A 23,205-nucleotide genomic window follows, 5' to 3' on the forward strand; every position below is an offset into this window, starting at 1 on the left:
TAGTGTTCCCCAACCATTGCTGGGTACTGTACCACCTGCAGAATTATAACGGCATATACATAAAACACCCCTCATGTTAAAATAGACCAGTATGTCAATTCTCATAAGTCAAACAAATTACCCCATTTATAGGCAAAGTTCCCTGGTTTGGAACCACTACTCTAGAACGTCACACTCTTAAACATGTTCCTGCATGACTTCTGCAATATGATTGGTTTTACATATCTAATCAATGAGAAGAAAAATGTTTGGCATAACTTTGCATTAGGACTTAACCACTTTGGATGTGCCTGTCAGGTTAAGTTTACGCCGTTTCATGTAGTTGCGCCACAAAGATGTTGCTTGCCATGTTTACAGCCACCATCCCCTGAGCTCTTCACTGGACTTCAGGGTTGAACACAAAACCAACATCTAGCTTAGTTTTTAATCTCCTGTAGCCAGAGTTTCAGCCTGCCTCTGTTCTCCTGCCAACTCCTTATGGAATTGTCATACCAGACAAAGAGTAACAGAGCTTGTTTTTCCACCCTGTTAAGATTCCATTTAGATTTAGTTTGGTCAATCATATATTTATCACAGTAAGAATAATTGAAATATTATCTCCCAAGAGGCTCCTTTATGGACACTTGAACGTTGACATTAATTCATCCAGCATAGTACAAGACACAGATGATATATTTCAGAACAATAGAACAGATAAGAGACCGATTCTACGTAATTCCATGCATCCTTTATTTCATTAAGCATTAAACCGTCCACTGTGTAGCCTGACAGCAACACAGCCAACATGAATTACATTTATCTGTAGCACGGCACATTTAAGGCTTCATCTTTCAGTCAGTTTTATACTATAATAATAGCCATTGTCTGTACCAACATTTTTTTTCTGCATTAGATTTGCATACAGTGATTCCAGTGTTAAAATCAAGTAGGCCAGAATACCCCTTGAATCAATGTTTCATATATGTATAGAGATATAGATTACATTACATATGATTATCTTACAAACCAGCATTAAGAGACAGTGTAAATCTATCAACATGGACTGGAAAAAACTTTGTAAAAATGTCAGTATCAAAACAATAAATGGGACTAAAGCGTTTCTTTTCCTCTGTTGTTTAAAAAGAGAAGATAAGCAGAGTACACTAAAGATGGTAAGATAAAGGGCTTTTAGCATCATTCATTGGCCCTGTATCAAGTGATGAAAAAGAACACTAGAATCTTCCATTCATCACACAGAAAAGCAAAACCACGACCGCAAAATACAGCCATGACCTCACAGCAACACAATGATCAGTCAAAACAATTATCACAAGTCACTACGAACATATTCCAATACACTTCCTCCTTCATGAATGCCACTACGTGAGCAAGTGTAGTGTGTATCCACCGAGAACATTTGCTGAAGACTTCGAGACATTTCACCAGTCTCTGTTCCTACCCTAAAGATGTCCTTCAGAAGTCTTCGCATGCATTGTTTCATCTAAAACATTTGCCTTAGTGACACTTGCGGAGTTCTTTGGAGTTAAACAAATTGTGTGTGTGTGTGTGTGTGTGTGTGTGTGTGTGTGTGTGTGTGTGTGTGTGTGTGTACATATGGGGGGTGGGGGTAACATGATAGAGCTAGAAGCCAGAATCTGCACATGGGGATGAGATGGCTCAAAAAAATATCTACATGTGAAGACTCATTTAGACTGCATTTGGTTAAGTACCATTTCAGTATTACCCCAAAAATGTCTATACGTTTTCACAGTGATTGACAGATCCCTCCAACCAATCCGGCGGCAACAGACAGCAGCCAGTGACCCCACACATGAGACGCCCTGACTCGACTCAACGGGAACATTAGGGTGAAATGTCAGAAGACATAAGGCTTTATTTGTAGTGTTGAAATAAAAACGAACAAGTGCAAACTCCCAAACAACTCAAAGTATTTCTGTAAAATCACCAACTTTCTTCAATGGGCAAACAAACTGTGTCAAACATCACTGATGGAATACACTAGTGCCGAATGCCAAATCAGCTCGAACATGCAAAGCATACCTGCGGATTTACATTTAGCGGCCAGTTCATTAGGTACACAACAAAAATGGACGACTCCTACAGACAATGAGTCACGAGGCAGGCAGAAGCGTTCAGTTACTTTTTGGTTAAAGGTCAGAATGGGCAAAACCTAGTGAGACAAGCAACTCTGAGCGTAGTCCAGCAGACCGTGCCAGGCGCCTGGGCTTCTCATGCGTGACAGTTTCCAGGGTACACCGAGGATGGCGACAAACAGGAAAAAAACGTTGAGTCAGTGGCAGTCCTGTGGGCAAAATCAGCTGATGAGAGAGGTAGAAGGAGAACGTCAAGACTTGTGCCAGCTGACAGACAAACAGGGCACAGTACAACAGTAGTGTATAACAACTCGGAACGCACCGCTTGGCTATCCTTGTCACAAGACGGGCTAATCGCAGCAAACAAGCACTTTGGGTTTTCACTCCTCAGCTTAAAACAAGACGAATTGGCTTTAGTAGGCACACGATCGCCACTCCAAAAAAAAACCTTGCCTAGTAGAGGAATCCCGGAGCAGAAAACTTCAGTGGCATATGTGGTCACCGGACCTCAAAGCAAAGGAACATGAAACGTGCTGTTCCAAACCACAACTGATCACCAACCTGCATCCACGGTGTGATGCCATTTTGTCAGTACAGACAAACATCCTGTGGAATGTCTGACATTTGGTAGAATTCATGGCTTGAATAATCCAGGCTGTTCTGGAGGGGATACGGTCGACCCAATAGCCGGTGTACCTAACAAACTGGCCACTGAGTTTGTAGTAAATCGATGAGTCCAAACAAAGTCCACCCAAAACCCAAGGCAATGAAATTATTAAGCTAGTATCCATTGATTTTCTTAATATCTACAGGGGTGCCAAGGGAGTAGTGACTATAAACTGATTTGGGATTTATATAGGTGTTCAAATATAGGACTTGAGGAGGTGGCCTGATTCTGACCTGGGACACCAGTAGAGTGAAACTGATGAATCAATTAAATAACTACCATGGAGGACAAACAACTTTGTGAGGGGTGTCTTGAAGGACTGGTTTGCCTCACAGAGTGGGGGGAGCTGAATGATTTAGGACCAGTCTTGCCTTTTCGACCACAATGCATAAAGTTAAATGAACAGGAAAGACCTGTCCAGACCACCTATATCAGGTTCTGGGAAGCTTTCATACCAATGGCTTCTGATCTCTACCTGAAGACTCTTCAGTTACCACAATGAAACCAAGCACCATGCTTCACAATACATACCCCACTCCATAAGTTCAATTACAGTACATCATAGTTCTGTTTTTTTTTTGTCTTTTATAAACTGGATACATGGTCAAGTGTAATCATTAGGGCCAGGAGGCTTTCCTTACTGGAAACCTTACTGGCCTTGAAAAACAAAACAGGATTTCTGTTTTTGCCTACCTAGAGAAAAACATGGAATGCCAATAAGATCAAAAGTAAACATAGAAAAAAAATAAGAATTACCTGAAAATAGCTGCACAGTAAAAGTGCATTTGTTTTGAATTAACCCTGAATGGGAACAAAATGAACCAAGAAAACAAATAAGCAAGAACATCAATCATGTATCCGAGGTGCAAAACAGATTTTTCTTTGTCAGGTATAAAAAAAAAAAAAATACAAAGTCAATCAATCATGAGCATAAAAGAAAAAGAAAGAGGAAGCGAGAAAACCAAACAGAACAAGATCAACAGATCCCAGGAGGAATTCTTCACATCCCCACTGACAGGGATCAAAAGACAGACAGAATTACAGACAGAAAAATCAAGACAAACTCAGGGAGTGACAGAAGAATTAAATTGAGATCCAGATTTAAGAGCAAGTGCAAATACTGAGCAGGCCCTGCCTGTCCAGGAGACCTGGGGCCTGTCGACATATGAGCGCCTGGGATGCCTTAGCCTGGCTCAGCCTAGCTGGACCCGGTTCATCTCTGGGAAATACATATCAACACTCTAAAGCCGGGATGCCCTATATCGGTCCAGGAGGGCCGAAACACGTCGGTTTTTTGTTTCTACCTGGTAGTTATTAGCACTCACCTGGTGTCCCAGGTCTGCATTAGTCCCTGATTAAAAGGAGAGTATGAAAACCAGAAGTGTTTCAGCCCTCCATGAAAGAGAATGGGCAGCTATGCTAACCTCCTCCGCTCATCTCCTCTCCAACATCTGCACATGCGTAGCAAACAACTGTCCAGAACTCTGGTATTTCAGGTATCCATTTTCACAAGTCCACTTTCAGCACAGATCAAGGAAAGGAAGCAACACGGAGGAAGCCAAGTTAGAGACAATTGATAAGCAGCCCCATTAAGAGGTTATTGGAGGAGATCAGGAGGTGGGCAGCTCAAAGGAGATGAATTGCTTGAGCCGCTCCAGGTACTGGGCGTAGAGCTCGATGTCGTTGTGGCCAGCACCCTCCACCCACAGCGGTTCAACGGCGCGCGGGCAGCGCTCATACATGGCCAAGCCGTGTGAGAAATCGATCACCTCGTCCTCCGTGCCGTGGATCACTAACACAGGCGATGCCACTTTGGACACCTTGTCGATGCTAGAAGGGGGCGAGAGAGAGAAAAAGAGAGAGAGATCAGGAAAAGTAGAGTGGTGGCAGCAAATCAAATCCTCTCCTCCATGGGTGAGGCAAGGTTCCACAAATCAAGGCATTCACAATCAATCACCAACACACGGAGCGGAGAGCTCGCTTGAGAAAGAGATGAAACTTTAATATCTACGCTCAAAGACAGAGGAGGCACCAGCTGTGTAACACTGAGGGATGGAAGGATGTTATCTCTGCTGATGAGGGGAAGTATGGACAGTACAAGTGCGAGCAGGGCCTAATGGGTACAGTACTACATCTTACAGTTTATACCACAACAAATGTGTTTAGCGTCATTAAGACAGTTTCTCCTCCCTGGGGGGGGGGGGGGGGGGGGGGGGGGGGGGGGGGGGGGGGGGGGGGGATTAGAAATACATCCATCTATCTTGTGGCGGTTCAGGCCCCAGCGGGGTGGTGGAGACTGGACTCCTTCACACAGCACGGAGCAAACCATTACAGCACACACAGACGTGTGTGTGTGTGTGTGTGTGTGTGTGTTGCACACAACATACTCCATATACAAACCCCTGCTGTGTTACACATGATAGCAGAGTGCTCCAAGCATCTAAAAATGAGTTTTGCCCAGTCTGTGCCCTCCCCACCCCCCCAGTTCAAACCCAAATGGGACCCCATTCCCAAACCTTGAAATGCAGAACCACAGGGGACAGGGCAACGTTAGCTCTCATCCCTCCCAGTGGCACTGCCAGACCCACTAGTTGACAGATGACCACATTAAGAGCATCATCACATTCAACATGCATACCCAGTGGAATGACGGTCATTCAATCGACAAAGTACACAATCTCAGAATACTATTTCATTCCTCGAATGACCTAAGTAAAGTAAGAATAGATTGAAATGTAATGCCAGCTAGACACTTATGGGTGCCGGGGGCACACCGTCCTCCATGCCTTCAGGCTGATCATGACCAGTGACACAGAGCAGTACATCGCTAGCTGCTTTGCCTCGGTTTAAGAGAACATTCTGAAATCCAGACACTGTCAGTGGCAAGCGTGGCCCTGACTGCCTAATACAAGAATTACAAGTCCATACAGGTACTCCTGGCTGTTCAGGTGTGACACGAGGGCCTGGTGTTTTAGAACCTTGTCTGCAAAGGTCTGCCTGGTGTAGCGGTCAAAAGGGCATCCGACATCCAAGAGCAGAACATCTCACAAGGCCTCCCACCGCAATGACCGGCGTATTTGACACACTGAAGAACACACTATCATCAGTGTCCAGACAGAGCTCTGAGGACAGAAAGCTTGCACACGCTGTTGAAGACACCGCCCTCGCGTCAGTACCATGTCAACAAGGCTGGAAACATGTAAGCTCCTATACGAATGGCAACCATTTACAACAAAGCCAACACAATTCTCTTTTGACTCGGCAAGTAAAATACAGAATGGAACATGATGTGCTGGGTATCACCGTGCTAGACAGAATTGTTGTTAGAACCTGTAACCTCACCAACTGGCCAATCTGGATAATTATGAGCGAAAGTGAGTCATCACGTTGAAATGAACTACGGTAGAGATAACGAACTTCCATGTCTGTGCGTGAGCCTGCGAAGGGTGGTCACATGACCAGCTGTGCACTTGATTGCTACACAGCTGCAACACAGCCAAGAGACAATGGTGTACATTCATTTCTGGCTCTTAACCACAAACCGACCCATCTTTTTCTGTGTACCCACCAACAGGATTTCTGGGTCAACTTGCAGAAAACTGTGGGTGTCTGACCTAATGAAGGACTCTCCATTGAAAATCAACAACAATGCTTAAGCCACATCTATTTTCTTTTTGGGTGTAGGTCCCATTTCAAGTCTGCACTAGGAATGTGCCAAAATGCCATACATCATGTTATAGAGAACTACACCGTAGTTGGGTGTGCTACCAAAACTACCACAAATGTGTTCCTGGGCTGCGGACTGGTAAGGGTTGGATGCCATCTGTTCATCCCACAGGACAAGACTGTCCACAAACTAATAGGATAGTCTCCCAGGGCTCATATTGTCTATACAAAGCACTACAGTTGACCAAAGCCCTATAGAAACCTGATGGACACCGTCAAAAGTAGCGCACTACATAACGTGCCATTTGGGCAGCAGACCAGAGAAAAATTGGAAAGTGCTACAATACTTCTACTGGGATGAAACAAAGATGGGATGAAACTACAGTACTTCTACTGGGATGAAACAAAGATGGGATGAAACAAAGATGTGTGTGAAATATGAAAGAATATCCGGAACCTGCCCCACCGCAGCCCTCTCTGAGAGTGTTTTGGAGACTACACAAATTAAACACAGAAACACACACTGGCAGCGTGGCTGGTACATTCATATTCGTTGTCATGCTTGATACAGACAGCAAATCCACAGAAGGCCAAGTCATTAAAGGTTCCAACTGACTTCAATCACAATTCAACCACCAGGGTCCCCATTGGGAAGATGTGGTGCAGGACAACGTGCCTGGTAAGAATGGAATAATTCACTGGTCCCATATGCATTGGATCTGTAACCCATCATCACATCCACCAACAATGCTACAACTGAAAAAAATCTAAGTGTTTACAATTCCATGTTGGTAATAAGCAAATAGATATTTGACTGGAGGGGAAGAGACTGATTTCAAATGAGGATCAATGGAGCAGGATCAAAAACAATATTCCAACAATCTCCCCGAAATATACCCATCCCAGAGGACAGGGACAAAGGATCGCGATTGTGATGCAATACCAATCAGGAAAATCAAGGAGTTTACGATAATGGCACCCATTTCACCATAGTCAAAACACTGAATAACAAAAAAGCATTTTGTCAACCTCGATGACAGTTTGGAAACTGGAGGTACTAATGTTTTCCCTGCTACATTGTCTGTTTTGCAGCTAAATACGTTCAAACACAAAAAGCTTGATTAAAGATGTCATTAAAGGGATAGTTTGTCCAAGATTCATAATTGGATGAAATAACATTTACCTTGAGTTGTCCATGGAGTCATTTTTCACAACAACCCATTATTCAATTTTGTCCCAGCTAGGAATTAGCATTATCAGCATTGTCCAAAATCATGAATTGAAAATGTGAATCCTGAGCAACAAAAGTTGCATTGCAAGAAGAAACTCCCAAACACTTTCAACTAAGACTAGTGGTCTTGTGCACCTCAAAGAACCTGTCAAAATTGTATTCCCCAAAATAATGTTTTCATTTTGGAAATATTAAATGTAATTTTCAACTGAACTGATCCTTCCTATGTTTGCCGACAGTTTTGTTCACAGTGGTACCAATCCGTGTATTTTCAGGTTTCAACGTAACAACCGTTAACAGCACAGAACAACCACTTAGCATTTGCATAGCTAAAGACAACATCATTGCTGAATAAGAGGCTGTGTGGTGGCTACAGACAATTGTTTGCATAATGCCAGTTCGGAGTCACCATATTTTGCCTACGGTTTCGTCAGTATGCAGTCAAAGAGACTATTGAATTTAATTTGAATTGTATTTTGAGTCTGTTTCCCTTTGCAATGCAGCTTTTGTTGCCCAGGACGCAGTTTCAATTCATGAATTAGGACGATGTTAATAGTGCAAATTCCAGGCCAGGACCGAGATGGGTCTTCAAGAACAACCCATGGTAAGTGTTATTTCACCCAAACATGAATTTATCCCTATAACGTGTTAGGTATGTAGTCAAAATACAACCAGCCAAAAAAAAAATTAAGATTGAATTAGCAATCAATTAGGGAGCAATGTATCTACTGAAATCAGGTTCAGGAAAACAACAAGCTAGCTTCAGAAATTGAACAAGCTAGCCAGTTAACATAGCCCTGTCGCCCTAAGCCATCTTTTTCTGGCTCGCATGGAATGGTCTGACCATCATAAAGCAAATGTTAACAAGAAACCAGGCAAGCCTAGTTCAGCCGGCCAACAGTAGAAAGTGCTGCCATCTCAAGATTCAAACCCAGGTCACCCACGTGAAAGGCTGTGTCGTTAACCACTACACCACGGAGCTGTAACATTGGCCAGGTGTCAGTAAAGCCTCGTCTCTACCCTGAACAAATCCTCTTTTGTCACTGGCCATTTTAATAGTTAATTGGCCATTCGTGAATAACATTGTTACAGTTAAACTGACTAACGTTTCTTACTAAGTTTACCTCGACCACAAATAGTGTCTATGAATGGCGTTTGCCACTAGCTGTTTTAACAGCGTTTTAGCCAATAATAAGCTTTACCGGTATCTACTAACTTACTGGAATAGTCATAAGAATTGACCAATTGCTAGCGAGTCTGCTATATATAAAGCTATTTCATGGCATAAAAATCTTTTTTTTTTTTTTAGATCATGGCAAAACAACATATTTCTTTCATTCGTGAATGACATTTATACAATAAATATCAAAAGGCGACTATAACTTTTGCATCAAGTGAAAAGATGAGAAAATAGAGGAATCTACCAGAATTAATAAATGGCATTGCCCTCAAGAGATTTGAACTTAAGTCTTCCACAAGAGAGGCACAGTCTTTAACCACTACGGCACGGCATTACATGTTTCAGCAGTCGCTAGACTCCATTGAGGATTGTGTTACACTGACTAACGTTTCGTATTAAGTTTACCTCCACCATAGCGTCTATGAACTGTATTGCTTTTACCACTTGCCGTTTTAACAGCTTATTAGCCGGTAATAGGCTTACTAGTATCTGCTAATTTCATAGGAATAATCATAAGAATTGAGCAATTGCTAGTGAGACTGAAGATGAACTTTTCCATGCCAGAAACAGTCACAATATAACCGTATACAGTTTAAGTTACTATAAAGTAACTAATGTATGTTGTAGCCAGCAAATGTGTTTGTCTATCCTGACGCAAAACGCATGCACGGATGTGTACTTCGAAAATCCACCAGAAACAGTCACAATAAACTGTTTTATTTCAGGCTTACGATCCGACCTGTCATTCTGGGTTTACTGATATCTTAAGACTCTGTTGCACCGTTCAAATCTAAACGCGCAAAGCCATCTTTAGAGCCTTGGCTAAACAACAATAACCGCAATCTCAGACATTCGCTTAGACGAGCTGAAAGAAAATGGAAGAAGGATAAACTCCAGGTTTCCCTGGGAATGCTACGTGACTGCTGTACTATCAGAGAGCTGATAAAGCTGCAAAAGCACAATTTATATCAAACCTTGTTTTCAACAATAATCATAGGCCTCAGGTTCTCTTCAACTATCTTAACTCTGATAAACCCCAGTAGGGAAGCTTGTATTGTTCCATCAGCCAAACTACGATTTTAAAACCTTTTTTTCCATTGGATAGATTGCTGCTCTAAACAAAAGACAGACTTCCTCCGCCCTAGAACCTTCTGCTCCATCTACTTTCTCAGCTGTCTTCGATCAGTTTGAGCCTGTATCACATTCATTATTAACAAAAGGTAGATCGTACCATGCGCCCCACAAACTGTCCCCTGGATCCCATTCCCTCTCGTCTTTTAAAATATGTTTTTGATACAGTTGGGCCCAGTATTCTTATTCTGATTAATACTTGCCTTATTTCTGTGTGTTCCAGCAGCTTTTAAACATGCTGTAGTAGAGTCTCTTATTAAAACAAACCTGGATCCTAATGTTCTTTCAAAATGTAGGCCCATCTCTAAGCTACCTTTTCTCTCTAAAGTACAAGAGAGAGTAGTTCTTAACCAATTGACAATGTTTTTAAAAAATCATGATATCCAGGAAAAAATTCAGTTTGGCTTCAAGCCACATCATAGTACAGAAACCTTTGACCCGGTGGATCATAGAATTCTCTTGAAACGCCTTGAACAGTCCATTGGCATCAAAGGAACTGTCCTAAAATAGTTTGAGTCATACCTGACTGATAGGATTTTTTTGGTCCACCTAGCCAAATCTTCATCAACCACGGCACCGCTCACTTGTGGGGTCCCCCAAGGCTCCATTTAAGGCCCCATCCTTTTTTCACTATATATACATTTTTAAGAAACACAATATCTCCTTCCATTGCTTTGCCGACGATGTACAAATTTACATGCCGATAAAAACAACATCTAAAGACTCTGTTCAGCCTCTCTTAGACTGCTTAAAGGACATAAAAAATCTGGTTGGCGCAAAAATGTCTTACTTTAAATTAAAATAAGAGAGATTCTTATGTGTGGACGAGGTAACTTGCTGGGTGATCCTCTTGGTACCCTAGGCCCACTAGCCTCTTATAGTAGACAGCTTGTTAAGAATCTCAGTTTTATCTTTGATAGCTCCTTCAAACTCAATAAGCAAATTAATCTACTAGTGAAATCTAGCTTCTTTCAGCAAAGACTTTTGGCAAAGGCTAAGGTCTATCTTCCTCCAAGGGATTTTAAGAAAGTTATCCATGCATTCATTACGTCTTGGCTGGATTACTGTAATTCCTTGTACCTAAGGGTAGATCAGAAAACCCTACATAGGCTCTGTGCACAAGCGTATGGACGAACTTCCGCTTTAGCCAGATGTCGGCATATTTTCCGGTTTACTTAAGGCGATCACCTGCGTCGCCCCAAATTTTCAGTTTTTAGTAGATGTCGCCAAGACCTGCCTAAAATAAGCATTAGTGATGTCCATCGAATTGTTGATGCCTGGTCCTCTGCTCCAACAAGCAAGCGGAACAAGGGATTCAAACTCTACGTATCGAGTTATCTGCACAACTACGAGGGTAAGTAGTTTACGGTGGTGTGCCGGCCGGCTATTAGCGACGTGTTCCTTTTTAGTGTAGTATTAGGCAGGACAATAGAACACATAAAAATTCACCCTAGCCTCAAAAACGGCAAAAGAACACTGGGTGAGCTGGAATGCTAGCTCGTCCCCACAACACGTGAATTGAAACGAACCTTCGTTCATCCTCTTCTAACCTCAATGAAGCTTGAAATTCCATAGCCTCAAAAAAGCACCAAAACAGGTCTCCACTTTTATTTTACTACTGTAACCTCATTTCACAACGAAACTGAAAAATAACAACTGGCATAGGAAGTAAACATCTCGTCCTATATGGTATTAATTGCGCTTAATCCTGCGTTACGTGGAAGTATATATAAAAAAATACAAATAAAAGAAATCGCCTTTTCTGACTATTTCTAGTCTAGTGTTAGAAGTCATGAATGGCGCAAGCCATATTATGTTAAAAAGAGGACATTCTCCTGATTAAAATGATGACCCACTTGTACCTTTAAACTTAAATGAGTCACGTACATTATATTTCGTTTTTTTTCCCCGTACAACAACATCCCTCATCTTGTTGTGAGTTTAGGTGTTCACTAATGCGGATGAGTATTAGTAAGTAAACCGGAAACTGCAATACCGACTTCTAGACAAAAGCGGAAGTTCATCACTACGCTGGTGCACAGAGTCTATTGGCACCAGTTAGTACAAAATGCCACCACTCAACATTTAACCAGTATAAGAAAACGGGAGCACAAAACACCTCCACTGGCTTCCTGTTAGTTTCAGGATTGATTTTAAGATGTTAATGTTTGTCTTTAAGGTTTTAAATGGATTGGCCCCTTTATTTCGGTCTGAACTTTTACAATGTCATTCTCCAGCCCGAGAACTGAGGTCAGCTAACCAGTTACTTCTAGTTGTCCCAAAAGCCAGGCTAAAAACTATAGTTTACAGGTCCGCTTCTCTAACCACTACGCTATTTAACAATGTTTAGTCAGTCAGTCAGTGAGTGACATTCTCTCTTCTTGGCCGACTCCGCTTAATCGCTCCGGCAAAAATGTTGTACATTTTGGGGTAATTGTCAAGCAAGACAGTTAACAATAGCTATTGAAACATAGTTGTTTACTTGTGTTTTATTGGAAGAACATTTTATCAATCTGGTAGATCGATTTATTTTTAGGACAAGATTTTTTGTGACCAGCTGTGCCAGAGCATGAGAACATTTGTGCGCCTTGTGGGACAGCAGGTGTGCAGGTGCAATAAATGTTTAAAATTTAACAAGCTTATTTGACACCAATACTCAAACAGCATTTAATATGCAACTCCAAATAAGCAGCCTAGGCATATTCAAATCTCTCCCCAAGAGGTCAGGAGCCTGCTGGTTTAAGTGGTCCAGATTTGAAAATGAAAGAGCTGAGGAATATAAAAGCCTGCTGTAAAATGTGCAGTTTTGTCACAGTCATAAACGCCTCAAGTATTTAGGGAGTGTGTGATTGGCATACTGACAGAAAGCATGTCAACCAGAGTGGTTGCCTGAGAATGTAATGTACATTTTTCTACAATAAGCAGCCACTTACACCATTTTATAGAATTCAGCAGTATGTTGAACCTGCCTCACAACCCCAGCCATGTGTAACCACCCCAAGCCTACGATCTGTACACCCAGCTTCTTCGTCTGCAGCATTGTCTGAGATCAGCCAATGGAATTGTGGGTTTGCACAATCAAATAATTGCCAAACCTTGTGCAAACAGATTACATCAATGCACTGCCCCATGGTACATTTTACATTATCATGGAAATCCATGTGCAGCATCAGAACAGAAATAATCACACAGCATGGAGTTTAATTCCACCTATGATAAGTCTTAAGTGCAAATGTTTACCCGGATCCTAATGCCAGACGTGCTGCAAAGAAAAGATTTGCATCAAAAGTAGTCAGATGCCAGGTGTTTTAGCTTTAACTTCTGTCTCATCGCAGATCAATGATAAACAGTGGTCAAGCCAGCATACCGTTTATAACACAAACATTTCCACCCGAAATGTACCCTATATACCACGAGAAGGACCCTCTTAAATATTTAATATTTCCATAACTAAGATTAAATGGATTGTGTGGTCAGAGTGTGTGCAGCTTCCCATAAACACATAACATCGCTATCTTCTTTGGGGTTGATGCATTACCGGTTCTGATATGGCACGGCAAGCGTTGGAAAAACATGCATGTAACCCCCACGTGAGCTCTGCAGCCTAGTGTCCAGTCCCCCCCCCCCATGAGCTCTGCAGCCTAGTGTCCCCCCCGTGAGCTCTGCAGCCTAGTGTCCCCCCCGTGAGCTCTGCAGCCTAGTGTCCCCCCCGTGAGCTCTGCAGCCTAGTCCCCCCCCCGTGAGCTCTGCAGCCTAGTCCCCCCCCCGTGAGCTCTGCAGCCTAGTCCCCCCCCCCGTGAGCTCTGCAGCCTAGTCCCCCCCCCGTGAGCTCTGCAGCCTAGTCCCCCCCCCCGTGAGCTCTGCAGCCTAGTCCCCCCCCCGTGAGCTCTGCAGCCTAGTCCCCCCCCCGTGAGCTCTGCAGCCTAGTCCCCCCCCCGTGAGCTCTGCAGCCTAGTCCCCCCCCCCCGTGAGCTCTGCAGCCTAGTCCCCCCCCCCCGTGAGCTCTGCAGCCTAGTCCCCCCCCCCCGTGAGCTCTGCAGCCTAGTCCCCCCCCCCCGTGAGCTCTGCAGCCTAGTCCCCCCCCCCGTGAGCTCTGCAGCCTAGTCCCCCCCCCCGTGAGCTCTGCAGCCTAGTCCCCCCCCCCGTGAGCTCTGCAGCCTAGTTCCCCCCCCGTGAGCTCTGCAGCCTAGTTCCCCCCCCGTGAGCTCTGCAGCCTAGTTCCCCCCCCGTGAGCTCTGCAGCCTAGTTCCCCCCCTGTGAGCTCTGCAGCCTAGTTCCCCCCCTGTGAGCTCTGCAGCCTAGTTCCCCCCCTGTGAGCTCTGCAGCCTAGTTCCCCCCCTGTGAGCTCTGCAGCCTAGTTCCCCCCCTGTGAGCTCTGCAGCCTAGTTCCCCCCCTGTGAGCTCTGCAGCCTAGTTCCCCCCCTGTGAGCTCTGCAGCCTAGTTCCCCCCCTGTGAGCTCTGCAGCCTAGTTCCCCCCCTGTGAGCTCTGCAGCCTAGTTCCCCCCCTGTGAGCTCTGCAGCCTAGTTCCCCCCCTGTGAGTTCTGCAGCCTAGTTCCCCCCTGTGAGCTCTGCAGCCTAGTTCCCCCCTGTGAGCTCTGCAGCCTAGTTCCCCCCCTGTGAGCTCTGCAGCCTAGTTCCCCCCTGTGAGCTCTGCAGCCTAGTTCCCCCCTGTGAGCTCTGCAGCCTAGTTCCCCCCTGTGAGCTCTGCAGCCTAGTTCCCCCCTGTGAGCTCTGCAGCCTAGTCCGGCAGATGAGTAGCAGACATGCTTATTGTACTCCATTGGAATGAATGGACCTCCGTCCCAGTGCGTACGGCTTGAAGCAATCTGTTTGCACAAGGCCTCAGGGGAAGTCAATTATCGTCTTTGGACCCATGGCATTGCATTGGTTTACCATTATCCATGACCAACAGACAAATATCCGCACTCCCAGTCCATATGACCATTTCAATTGAATGATTTCCCTATAAAAATCTGAATAGTAGTACATTGAGTTTTGTACTGTAGATTAGTAAGGGCATTTTAAAAAAGGGCCAGTCAAAACCGTTGTAGAATTGTTAAACATAAAACCCCATTAGCCTCCAGCAACAATGTACAGATGTGATATTTCGGTCAAGCTAGTCTCTGTATGCTGAGAACGTGGGATCAAAAACACGCACAAAGACGAACAAAAATACACACAAGCCTTTTTGACTGATAAGCATGACTGTCAACTGTATTTCCTGCCAACGACCTGTATTTTCCCAGTCAATTTGGCAAAATCCAGATAAAAAATACACAAGTCCTCCAAACTGCTGAGCTTGTGACTGGAGTGACATGTGAGCACAAGAGACACATGAGCACACCCACACACTTCTGGCATGACCAGAAGAGAGACTGACTGGCTGTGTTGTGTCAAAAGGAAAGAAAACAGAGATGAAGAGTAAGGCGAGAACACAAGAGACAGAGGAATACCATTTAATCCCATCAGAAGGCATGTTGACATGCAAATACAGAGGGGCCAAAACTGGGAGAAAGAGGGGGACTGAAAAAGAGGAAAAGACAAATGCTGCACTTAATGAAATGCAGAAAATGCAGAAGTCTAATAAGGTTGGGTACTGCTTAGTGAAATGCCACGGAGCTCAGCTTCAGCCCATCTCCATTCACACAGACAGGCTGCCAATGGGACGGGCAAGCAGGCAGACAGAGTTTTCTTCTATTCCTGTAGTGATCAACAGAAATGAGAGACGGAGACATAATGCCTCTCCACCTCCCGTCAGTACCACTGATCAACAACGGGCTGTCTGAAGGAGTCAGTGTCGGCTCTCTCTCCGCTGTCTCTCTGTTCCACACTCTTCTCTATGTGCACGCTCTCGTAATGTAACTGACTGACGTATCTGACTGGGCTGCTGCTGTTCGATCTGTCACACCGGGCCCAACAGGGAGGAGTCATTCCTGAGTGACGGACGGACACACACCCCCCCCCCCCCCCCCCCCCGACACACATACGAGCGCGCCCCCACACGCAAAGACTTATCTTTTAGCACAACAACTACCCAAGGTACACTGCCAAGACAACGCTAGAGTGGCTGAATATCCTTGAGTGGTCCAACAAAAAACTGGAGTTAAAGCCTATTGGACATCTGTGGGCATAACATTACATTACCCATTGTTCCCTTCCAAACTGACCAAGCTTGAAAGGATCTGCCAGGAAGAACCAGATGTGCAAAACAGGTAGAGGCATACTGTACCAAAAAAGACTGCCAAAGGCACTTCTACAAAATACTCTATGAAGGGACTGAATAACCAGGTAAGATTACAGTAGGCCTGAGAAAGGGACCCAAAGTGGGTAGATGGCACAATGAGCAGATGGAGAGGAAAAGTGTAACTGGTTGAGAACATGAAACAGGCAGAGTGAAGGCTTAGAAAAAAGGTCTAGTGACAGTAAAAGGCTTAGAGAGCAGGAATAGGGAGAGGGTGAAGAGGTAAAGGAATGAGGAAGAGAGACAAAGGCAGTGGGAGACAGATAGAAGCATTGTGTCTGGTAATCAGTGTGAGTGATAATAGCTGGCTGACATTCACATGTAATCCTAGTGAAGTCTTTCGTCTCACCTCGTACTGTCTCAAAATAGAGCAGCACGCACACACACACACACACCCCCATCTAATGGATATCCAAATGTAATTAGAAATGTGCAATAAATTACAACGGTCGTGAAAAAAAAAAAAAAGAAAGATAATTGAAGGAACATTTCAATATCGGCCTTCATCAAATCCATAAAAAAAGATTGCAGGTGTACATCACACACCTTTAGCATATTTACCAACAAACAAATGTTTAGTTTGCTGAAAAGCCTCAACCCCCCCCCCTTACAGAAACTCACCTGGGGAAGGCGTCAAAGCAGTAGGTCTTGCGTGTGTCTGGGAAGGCCACTCGCAGCCCGGACATGAGAGGAGAGTGCAGGATTACAGCGGCACACTCGTAGCGCGCTGCCAGGTCCACCGTGGGCACCGTGCCAATGCTCTGGCCATACAGGATGATGTTCTCCGGGGTCACCCCGTACCTGGAGAGAGGGGGAGGTAAGGAGAGGGAGAGAGATGGGGCGGGGGGGGGTCAATAAGACAAAAAAAAGGAAATAAAATGTATGTTATAGTTAAACCACGTCACGCGTTAAGCTTCAGGGGAACTTCGTGTTTAACAAAGACTTACCCTTAACCCTTATTCGATCAGACGGTACAACATAGAACAATAAATTGTTATTGGCACATCAGTTTGAGGCAGTGAATGTTTGATGCAGAGGAAGTGAAAGTGTGTGTGTATGTGTGTGTGTGGGGGCTTTCATGGCTTTAGTTCTATGTAGATGAGCTATGGAGTTATGTAGCCAAGTCTCCAGGATCCATGTGGGAAGGCAGCCCTTAAAAAAAGAACTGGGGGGGTTGGTCTGGGATCAGGTCGTCACCATAAACGCCTCCTTTATTTGACACATTAAAGCCTTTCTTCTAGTGCCGTGGCCAGGGCAGCTGTCAGCTGTGTAGAGTGACAGACAAGAGCCAGGCATCAGTTCAGCCCTGTAAGAACTCAAGCTAGGACACAGAGGAAAAACATTGGAGTGGGAGTGAGAAGAGCTCTTCATGAACCCACCCCTCATTCTGTAACTCTTCCCATCCACTCACTTCTCTTGGCAGGCTTTTCTCTAGCGAGAGCAAACCCTAGGGAACCTGATCCTTGTATAACGCTGTGACTCAGTTATGCAGCAAGGACGTCCGACCAAATAGAAACCCATCTCTTAGGTGACCTTGTGAGAGGCTTGGCTTTGGTACTAGCCTTTGAAACCTTTGCAAAGTGAGAAGTGACAGAGAATGACAACTGCCATGACCTGTGTGTGAGCGCTCGTGCGCACAGAAGGTAAAGAGTTAGTGCTATACAGCCTGTACCTTGAGACAGCCCTCAACATCACATTCTGACAACCTTTGGGAACTTCAAGAAAAAGGTGTGTGTGTGTGTGTGTGTGTGTGTGTGTGTGTGTGTGTGTACACATGTGTGTGGGGGGGGGAGCTCACATACATCACCCCATGAAGGTAGACTATACAATTACACATGATTAGAGAAGCGGTGTGTGTGTGTGTGTGTGTGTGTGTGTGTATCGTGCCGTTCGAGAATCAGGCTTGGCTAACTTTAGCGGTGGTGTGTGGGCGTCTGCACATTTGCCCATGAAGTGACATCGTAACAATTACAGTGAAGAAAAACGTGCTGATGACACTGGCAGAGCTGTATTCCAAGGTTACTTAGTGGAGCAATTACAGCCAAAGTCATCATCCACATGATTTACAGATTCGAAACTGACTAGTGAACAACTGACAGCCAGTTCACCCAGATTTAGTGGTGGCCGATGACTGCCTTTTGAGGTCAGGTCTACACAAATAAAAACAAAAGGTTAAACGCCTCATTAAATATATAACCACACAGCAATAAACTGCCCATTTCCAGAAGCTGACAGTGGGCTGAAAGCTGTAACAGAATGAAACAGTAAGACTGCATTGGTTTTATTTGATGACAATGTATTCTATGTCATCATTTATCATCACGTAGCAGCAAGCAAGCCTTTTATCTCTGTGCCCCCCAACAAGTCAGCCAAGCTTGCCTAGCGGCCAGGGTCTCAAAATAAACATTTCAGTCATTCTGCAAAGTAAATAGCCTAAGGGATGATTTTATTTACTCAAGTCATGCATTTTCAGACACAGATGCGTCGCAAAGTCACAACTGCTGAGTGCTCCCTTGAATGCGCACCTTTCTCGTTTGATGAATGTAATCCAACGGTTTTATACCATGCACTAGAAAAACTGTCCTAACACAAAACCCAGCGTTACCACACAACACATGGCACGGTGGTTGGTTTGATTTGCGCCGTTACTGTCGAGACCTACAGGCTGTCCCATTGGCCCCATTCTATGGGCATTGTGAAGGCAGTCAGGCACTGTCGACAGTGTAAGCGCTGTCCTTGGTCCTGAATTTAGTACATCACCTGGCTCATCAAGCAACAAGATCTACATAGAACTACACTTGCCTCCCTACCTGCTGGACCATTTTACAACTGTAGTCATAACAAGGACTAATTTTAAGTCAACCCACTAGACAATGCTATGGAAGCGCTTACTCCTTGGCTTTTTAGCTTACGTAAGCTCGCTAGAAAGCACCCTAGAGAGGGCATTCTTACCAAGTTTGACTATTTTTCCCTATTTGGACACCCGAGAAGTCCCCCAGCAAAAATAAAAAATACTTCCTCAAAATCGTCAGAAAGGGACAATTGTTCCACAAAGGTGTAGGAGAAACTAAAGGCAGAACTACCCAAGTTGGTGGCGAGCCAAGGAACCTCCAGAATCAGCCCTCCCTTATGAACACAGCATGATTGTCGGACCAAAAAAAATGGGTTGACCTCTTGCATTGGATTACTCTCCAGAGAAAAAACGAATTGAACTTTGAAAAATATTATTTACATTGACCCGACATGCTTTACTGGTTCAAAAGGTGGTGAACCTCCTAACCTAAGTATCTACAGGCCAATATGTAAGCGAAAATACTGGAATCCCTAATTTCTGATCAATTGAAGGAGTGTGTGTGTGTGTGTGTGTGTGTGTGTGTGTGTCAATAACAGCATGGCACACTAAGATTGTTAATGACCTAATTAACGGAAGCCATCGACATGAAACAGCACAGCATTTTCATCAATCTGTCAAAAGCTTTTGACATTGTTATTCACTGTTGCAATATTCACTATATTAATAATGCTGGTAAAAATGTGTCAAATGATAGTTTTCATTTTTATGCTGATGACAGTTATTTATCGTTTTGCAGCTACACTGAATAACGCCTTTGAAGTACTACAGTCCAGACTCAGCTTTGTCAGCTGAAGTTACTTCCAAACGCTGACTAGAGAAAGTTTGATTCTTACAAAGTTTAAAACTGAACCGCTGAACGAAGAAAAAAGACAAAAAAAGCATCTACTTAAATGGTTGAATTTCTTACGTTTTCTCTCTGAAAACATTATCACAAGTGTTCTGTAAATGGGCGCTTCAAGGGAAAGCTAGTCACACAGCACCATGCAGGCCGGGGGCACCATGCGGCCCGGGGGCACCATGCGACCCGGGGGCACCAGGCGGGCCGGGGGCACCAGGCGGGCCGGGGGCACCAGGCGGGCCGGGGGCACCAGGCGGGCCGGGGGCACCATTGAGGTGTACAGACAAAGAACATCTTAGATTGGGCTGAGAGGGAGTCATTTTAACGGGGGGCTGGATATACCTTTCAAAACCTAGTCTACTTAAAATTAGGAAATGTACTAGACTGTTTTTATATGTTATTGTACACTGTACTGTCATGTTTTGGTCAGGTCCTCGATATATTTTCAATCTCAATGAGAATCTGAATAAATGAAATCGTTCAGTACTACACAGACATGACCAAACACTATTTAATGATAGTGGTGAAGGACATCATGGGCCATGAGTGAGTTGTGTCTGTGTGTTTTGAAAAATAAAAAAACAGCGAAAATGATAGACACAAAAGTAATGTTTCAGACTGGGAGGAAATGACTTGGTTTTGGCCCGAAGTGTACTCCAGAATTGTATTTACCAGATAGGTTTAAAAGGATAAGAAAAAAACACTTCCATTTAAATTTCCCATGTTAAAGCATCCAAGTCCTCTATGTTTTCGCAGACAGTTATGGCAGATCATACCAACTTTGATCCCAATTCTGAAAAAGCAACAAGGTTTATATGATTTGGTTCCAGAACGGTATTAACATTCAGTGACGTCACATACACCATCCCATTTGAAACTAATGTTAATTAACAATCAGGAGTAATTCTATTAAGTGTATCAGCACTTTACAAGGCCTGAAGGAAGTAAATACTGTGTTTAAATCTGTGCTTCCAGGACCAGGAATGAAGGTCAGGCATAGAAAGACAGATGCAAAAAAGTCACAAAGTTGTGATTTCTGATGTGGAATTATGAGAAACATCCACTACCAAATTATGACTGGAAAAAGGGCTGTTCGCTCAAGTGAGAAATGGACAGGAAGTCCAATTGGTTTTGAAGTGGAGTACAAAACAAGAAAATGTTCTCATTCTGTGCTAATCAGGGAATTGATCGTAAACCCACCGCTAGGAGAAGTGACACAAAGAGCAACAGCGTTTAGTGAAAACACTTGTCCAAACACTACAGGCAGAGAATGGTAAGAGAGCTACCATAGGGGAAGGGAGTGTGAAAGAGTGCAAGAGAGATTTGAAGCCGGATGCCATGTTTGCATATGAAAACCTGTGGCATTGAGTATGGGCCTATTCAAACATTCGTTGGTGAGGTTCCAAGGGCAGAAACGTGGAGCTAGCACGACATGGCAGTGAAATAAATACCAGCACCTCGATAGCTTCCACACTACGCAAATACAAAAATGTAGCCTGTTACAGACCCATAGGTTTGCATCTCCCTCTAATCTTCCCCACATGACACAATACGAGAGTTGCAAGGCAGCAGAGAGAACTAAAGCCATAAAAGTGTTTTTGAAAGAAACTAAAAGGGATTTGGGTTGTGAGAAAAGGGTGTTAGCAGGATAAAGGGCAGTCTACAGTAGTCTCAGTTCTGTGAAATGGCTCATGGGAGCCAAAAAAAACATTTGCTGAAGACAGAAACTTTCCCCCGGTTTACAGTTTAGCCTGAAAATACCATGGCATTCTGAGGGGAATTAAATCCTCAGACTTGACTTGGAAAATTATTTTAAACGTCACAGTCTTGTTGTGGAAATATTATTGCAAATACCAACTCACAAGCACTTAGTTTGTTAAAAGTTATTGAGTTGACCACTTTGGAGCGAAGAGCATCCTGTCGTGGAATTTCTCAAACTCCAGGAGTGCATCTCAATACCGTGGAGATGGTTCCTTTGTTTCATAAACCCCTGCATCCTTCCCTGTTCTCTGTATTGGTTAACACAGTACTCAGAGCAAGTAGAGAAGACGAGGACAGGAAGCCACTTGAGACCATGGTGCAGCCTTTGTGTAAATGTGTTGAGTGAGCATTTCCATGGATCTACAAAAAGCGATGAGGGAAGATAAACGGGTAAGACCTTTGAATATTCAGCAAAACAGAAAATTGTATTTGAACTTTGGATGACATTTACTAAGACCTAGCCATGGCATTCTACGGTCTCAATGCCCTAACAATGAATACAAGCAAAGTCATTTTTGTCCCCCTTTTTCAACCCCCTCGGTTGTTTTTATTGACTTTGTTTTAAGAGGGTATTGTTAGACTCTTCAAATAACTTTAGGATTTTGTTATGTTTGGGAATATTGCCTTACGTTTCCCAGCTATCTAGCTTCTCGTTATATTGTTATGCACAGACTGTCTAGCCTTAAAAAAAAACCCAAAAAAAAAACCTTGTCTTTCATAGGCGTAGATTAAAATGCAAAGCACAGAATGAGAATATGAGCCGGGATTCCTTTAAAAAGACAGAAGTCAGTTCAGGCAGGTCCGTGGATGCCTGAGGCATTGGTATGGACAGCCTAAGGGGAGGTGATAGAACAGAATGTCAGCGGAGTGCGAGAGCAATTTTGGACACGATTCAAACAATTCACAGGAAAGCACAGCTTTGCAGAGACCACCCAGACAGCTCTGACACCCCATTACAGGCTGCGAAGAGTGCAGGGAGGCAAGAGACAGAGGCACATCAGTATCTAAACTATAACCATCAACTGGCCAAATGATACTCCAATCCTGTGGCCAAGCCTGCTACGTTCAATCTACACTGTGCAGGTGTTTTCCTTTCTTTCGAAAGGATGTAGTAAAGTCAGGGTCTGGAGTCGTCCCATTGCAGTTCACGTGGCCTTTATAGAAAAATCCAAACTTCAAATCGAGGTTATAGACAGTGACAATTTCACTCACATACGCAACAAAAATGTCAGCATGCCTAGAAGTATTTACTACCACGAGAGCAATGGTTTCCACGCCAAAACTTCAGCAAAGATGCTCTTTCATACTACACCTTGTGCACATTTTATCTGCGACATCACATTTAAAACTGAGTCAGAACTAGAAATGTATTTGTATCCATTTATTGTTTGATCAAAAAAGCAACAGTACTGAACAGTAGGCTACATTTATCAAATATCACATTTCTCTTTTGCTAGGAGCGCCATATTCACTATGAAAGGCCAATTACACTGAACAAATAATTTCCCATTTATATTCAGATGTGATTAATTCATTGAACA

The 23,205-nt window shown here is 43.9% G+C and overlaps 1 protein-coding gene across 1 annotated transcript in view; it reads right to left on the reverse strand.

The window, feature by feature from the left end:
- Positions 1–708: 708 nt before the first annotated feature.
- The window catches only part of abhd17c (abhydrolase domain containing 17C, depalmitoylase), a 31,388-nt gene continuing 8,891 nt past the window's right edge, over positions 709–23,205 (reverse strand). Inside the window, exons 2-3 of the mRNA XM_010877000.4 lie at positions 16,833–17,012; positions 709–4,590 (exon numbers count right to left, since the gene is read on the reverse strand). Coding sequence (XP_010875302.1) covers positions 4,371–4,590; positions 16,833–17,012 — 400 coding nt within the window. The 3' untranslated portion in view covers positions 709–4,370. The remainder of the gene's footprint in view (positions 4,591–16,832; positions 17,013–23,205) is intronic.

Source organism: Esox lucius, chromosome 2, assembly GCF_011004845.1.
Source record: "Esox lucius isolate fEsoLuc1 chromosome 2, fEsoLuc1.pri, whole genome shotgun sequence".
NCBI classification, from domain to species: domain Eukaryota; kingdom Metazoa; phylum Chordata; class Actinopteri; order Esociformes; family Esocidae; genus Esox; species Esox lucius.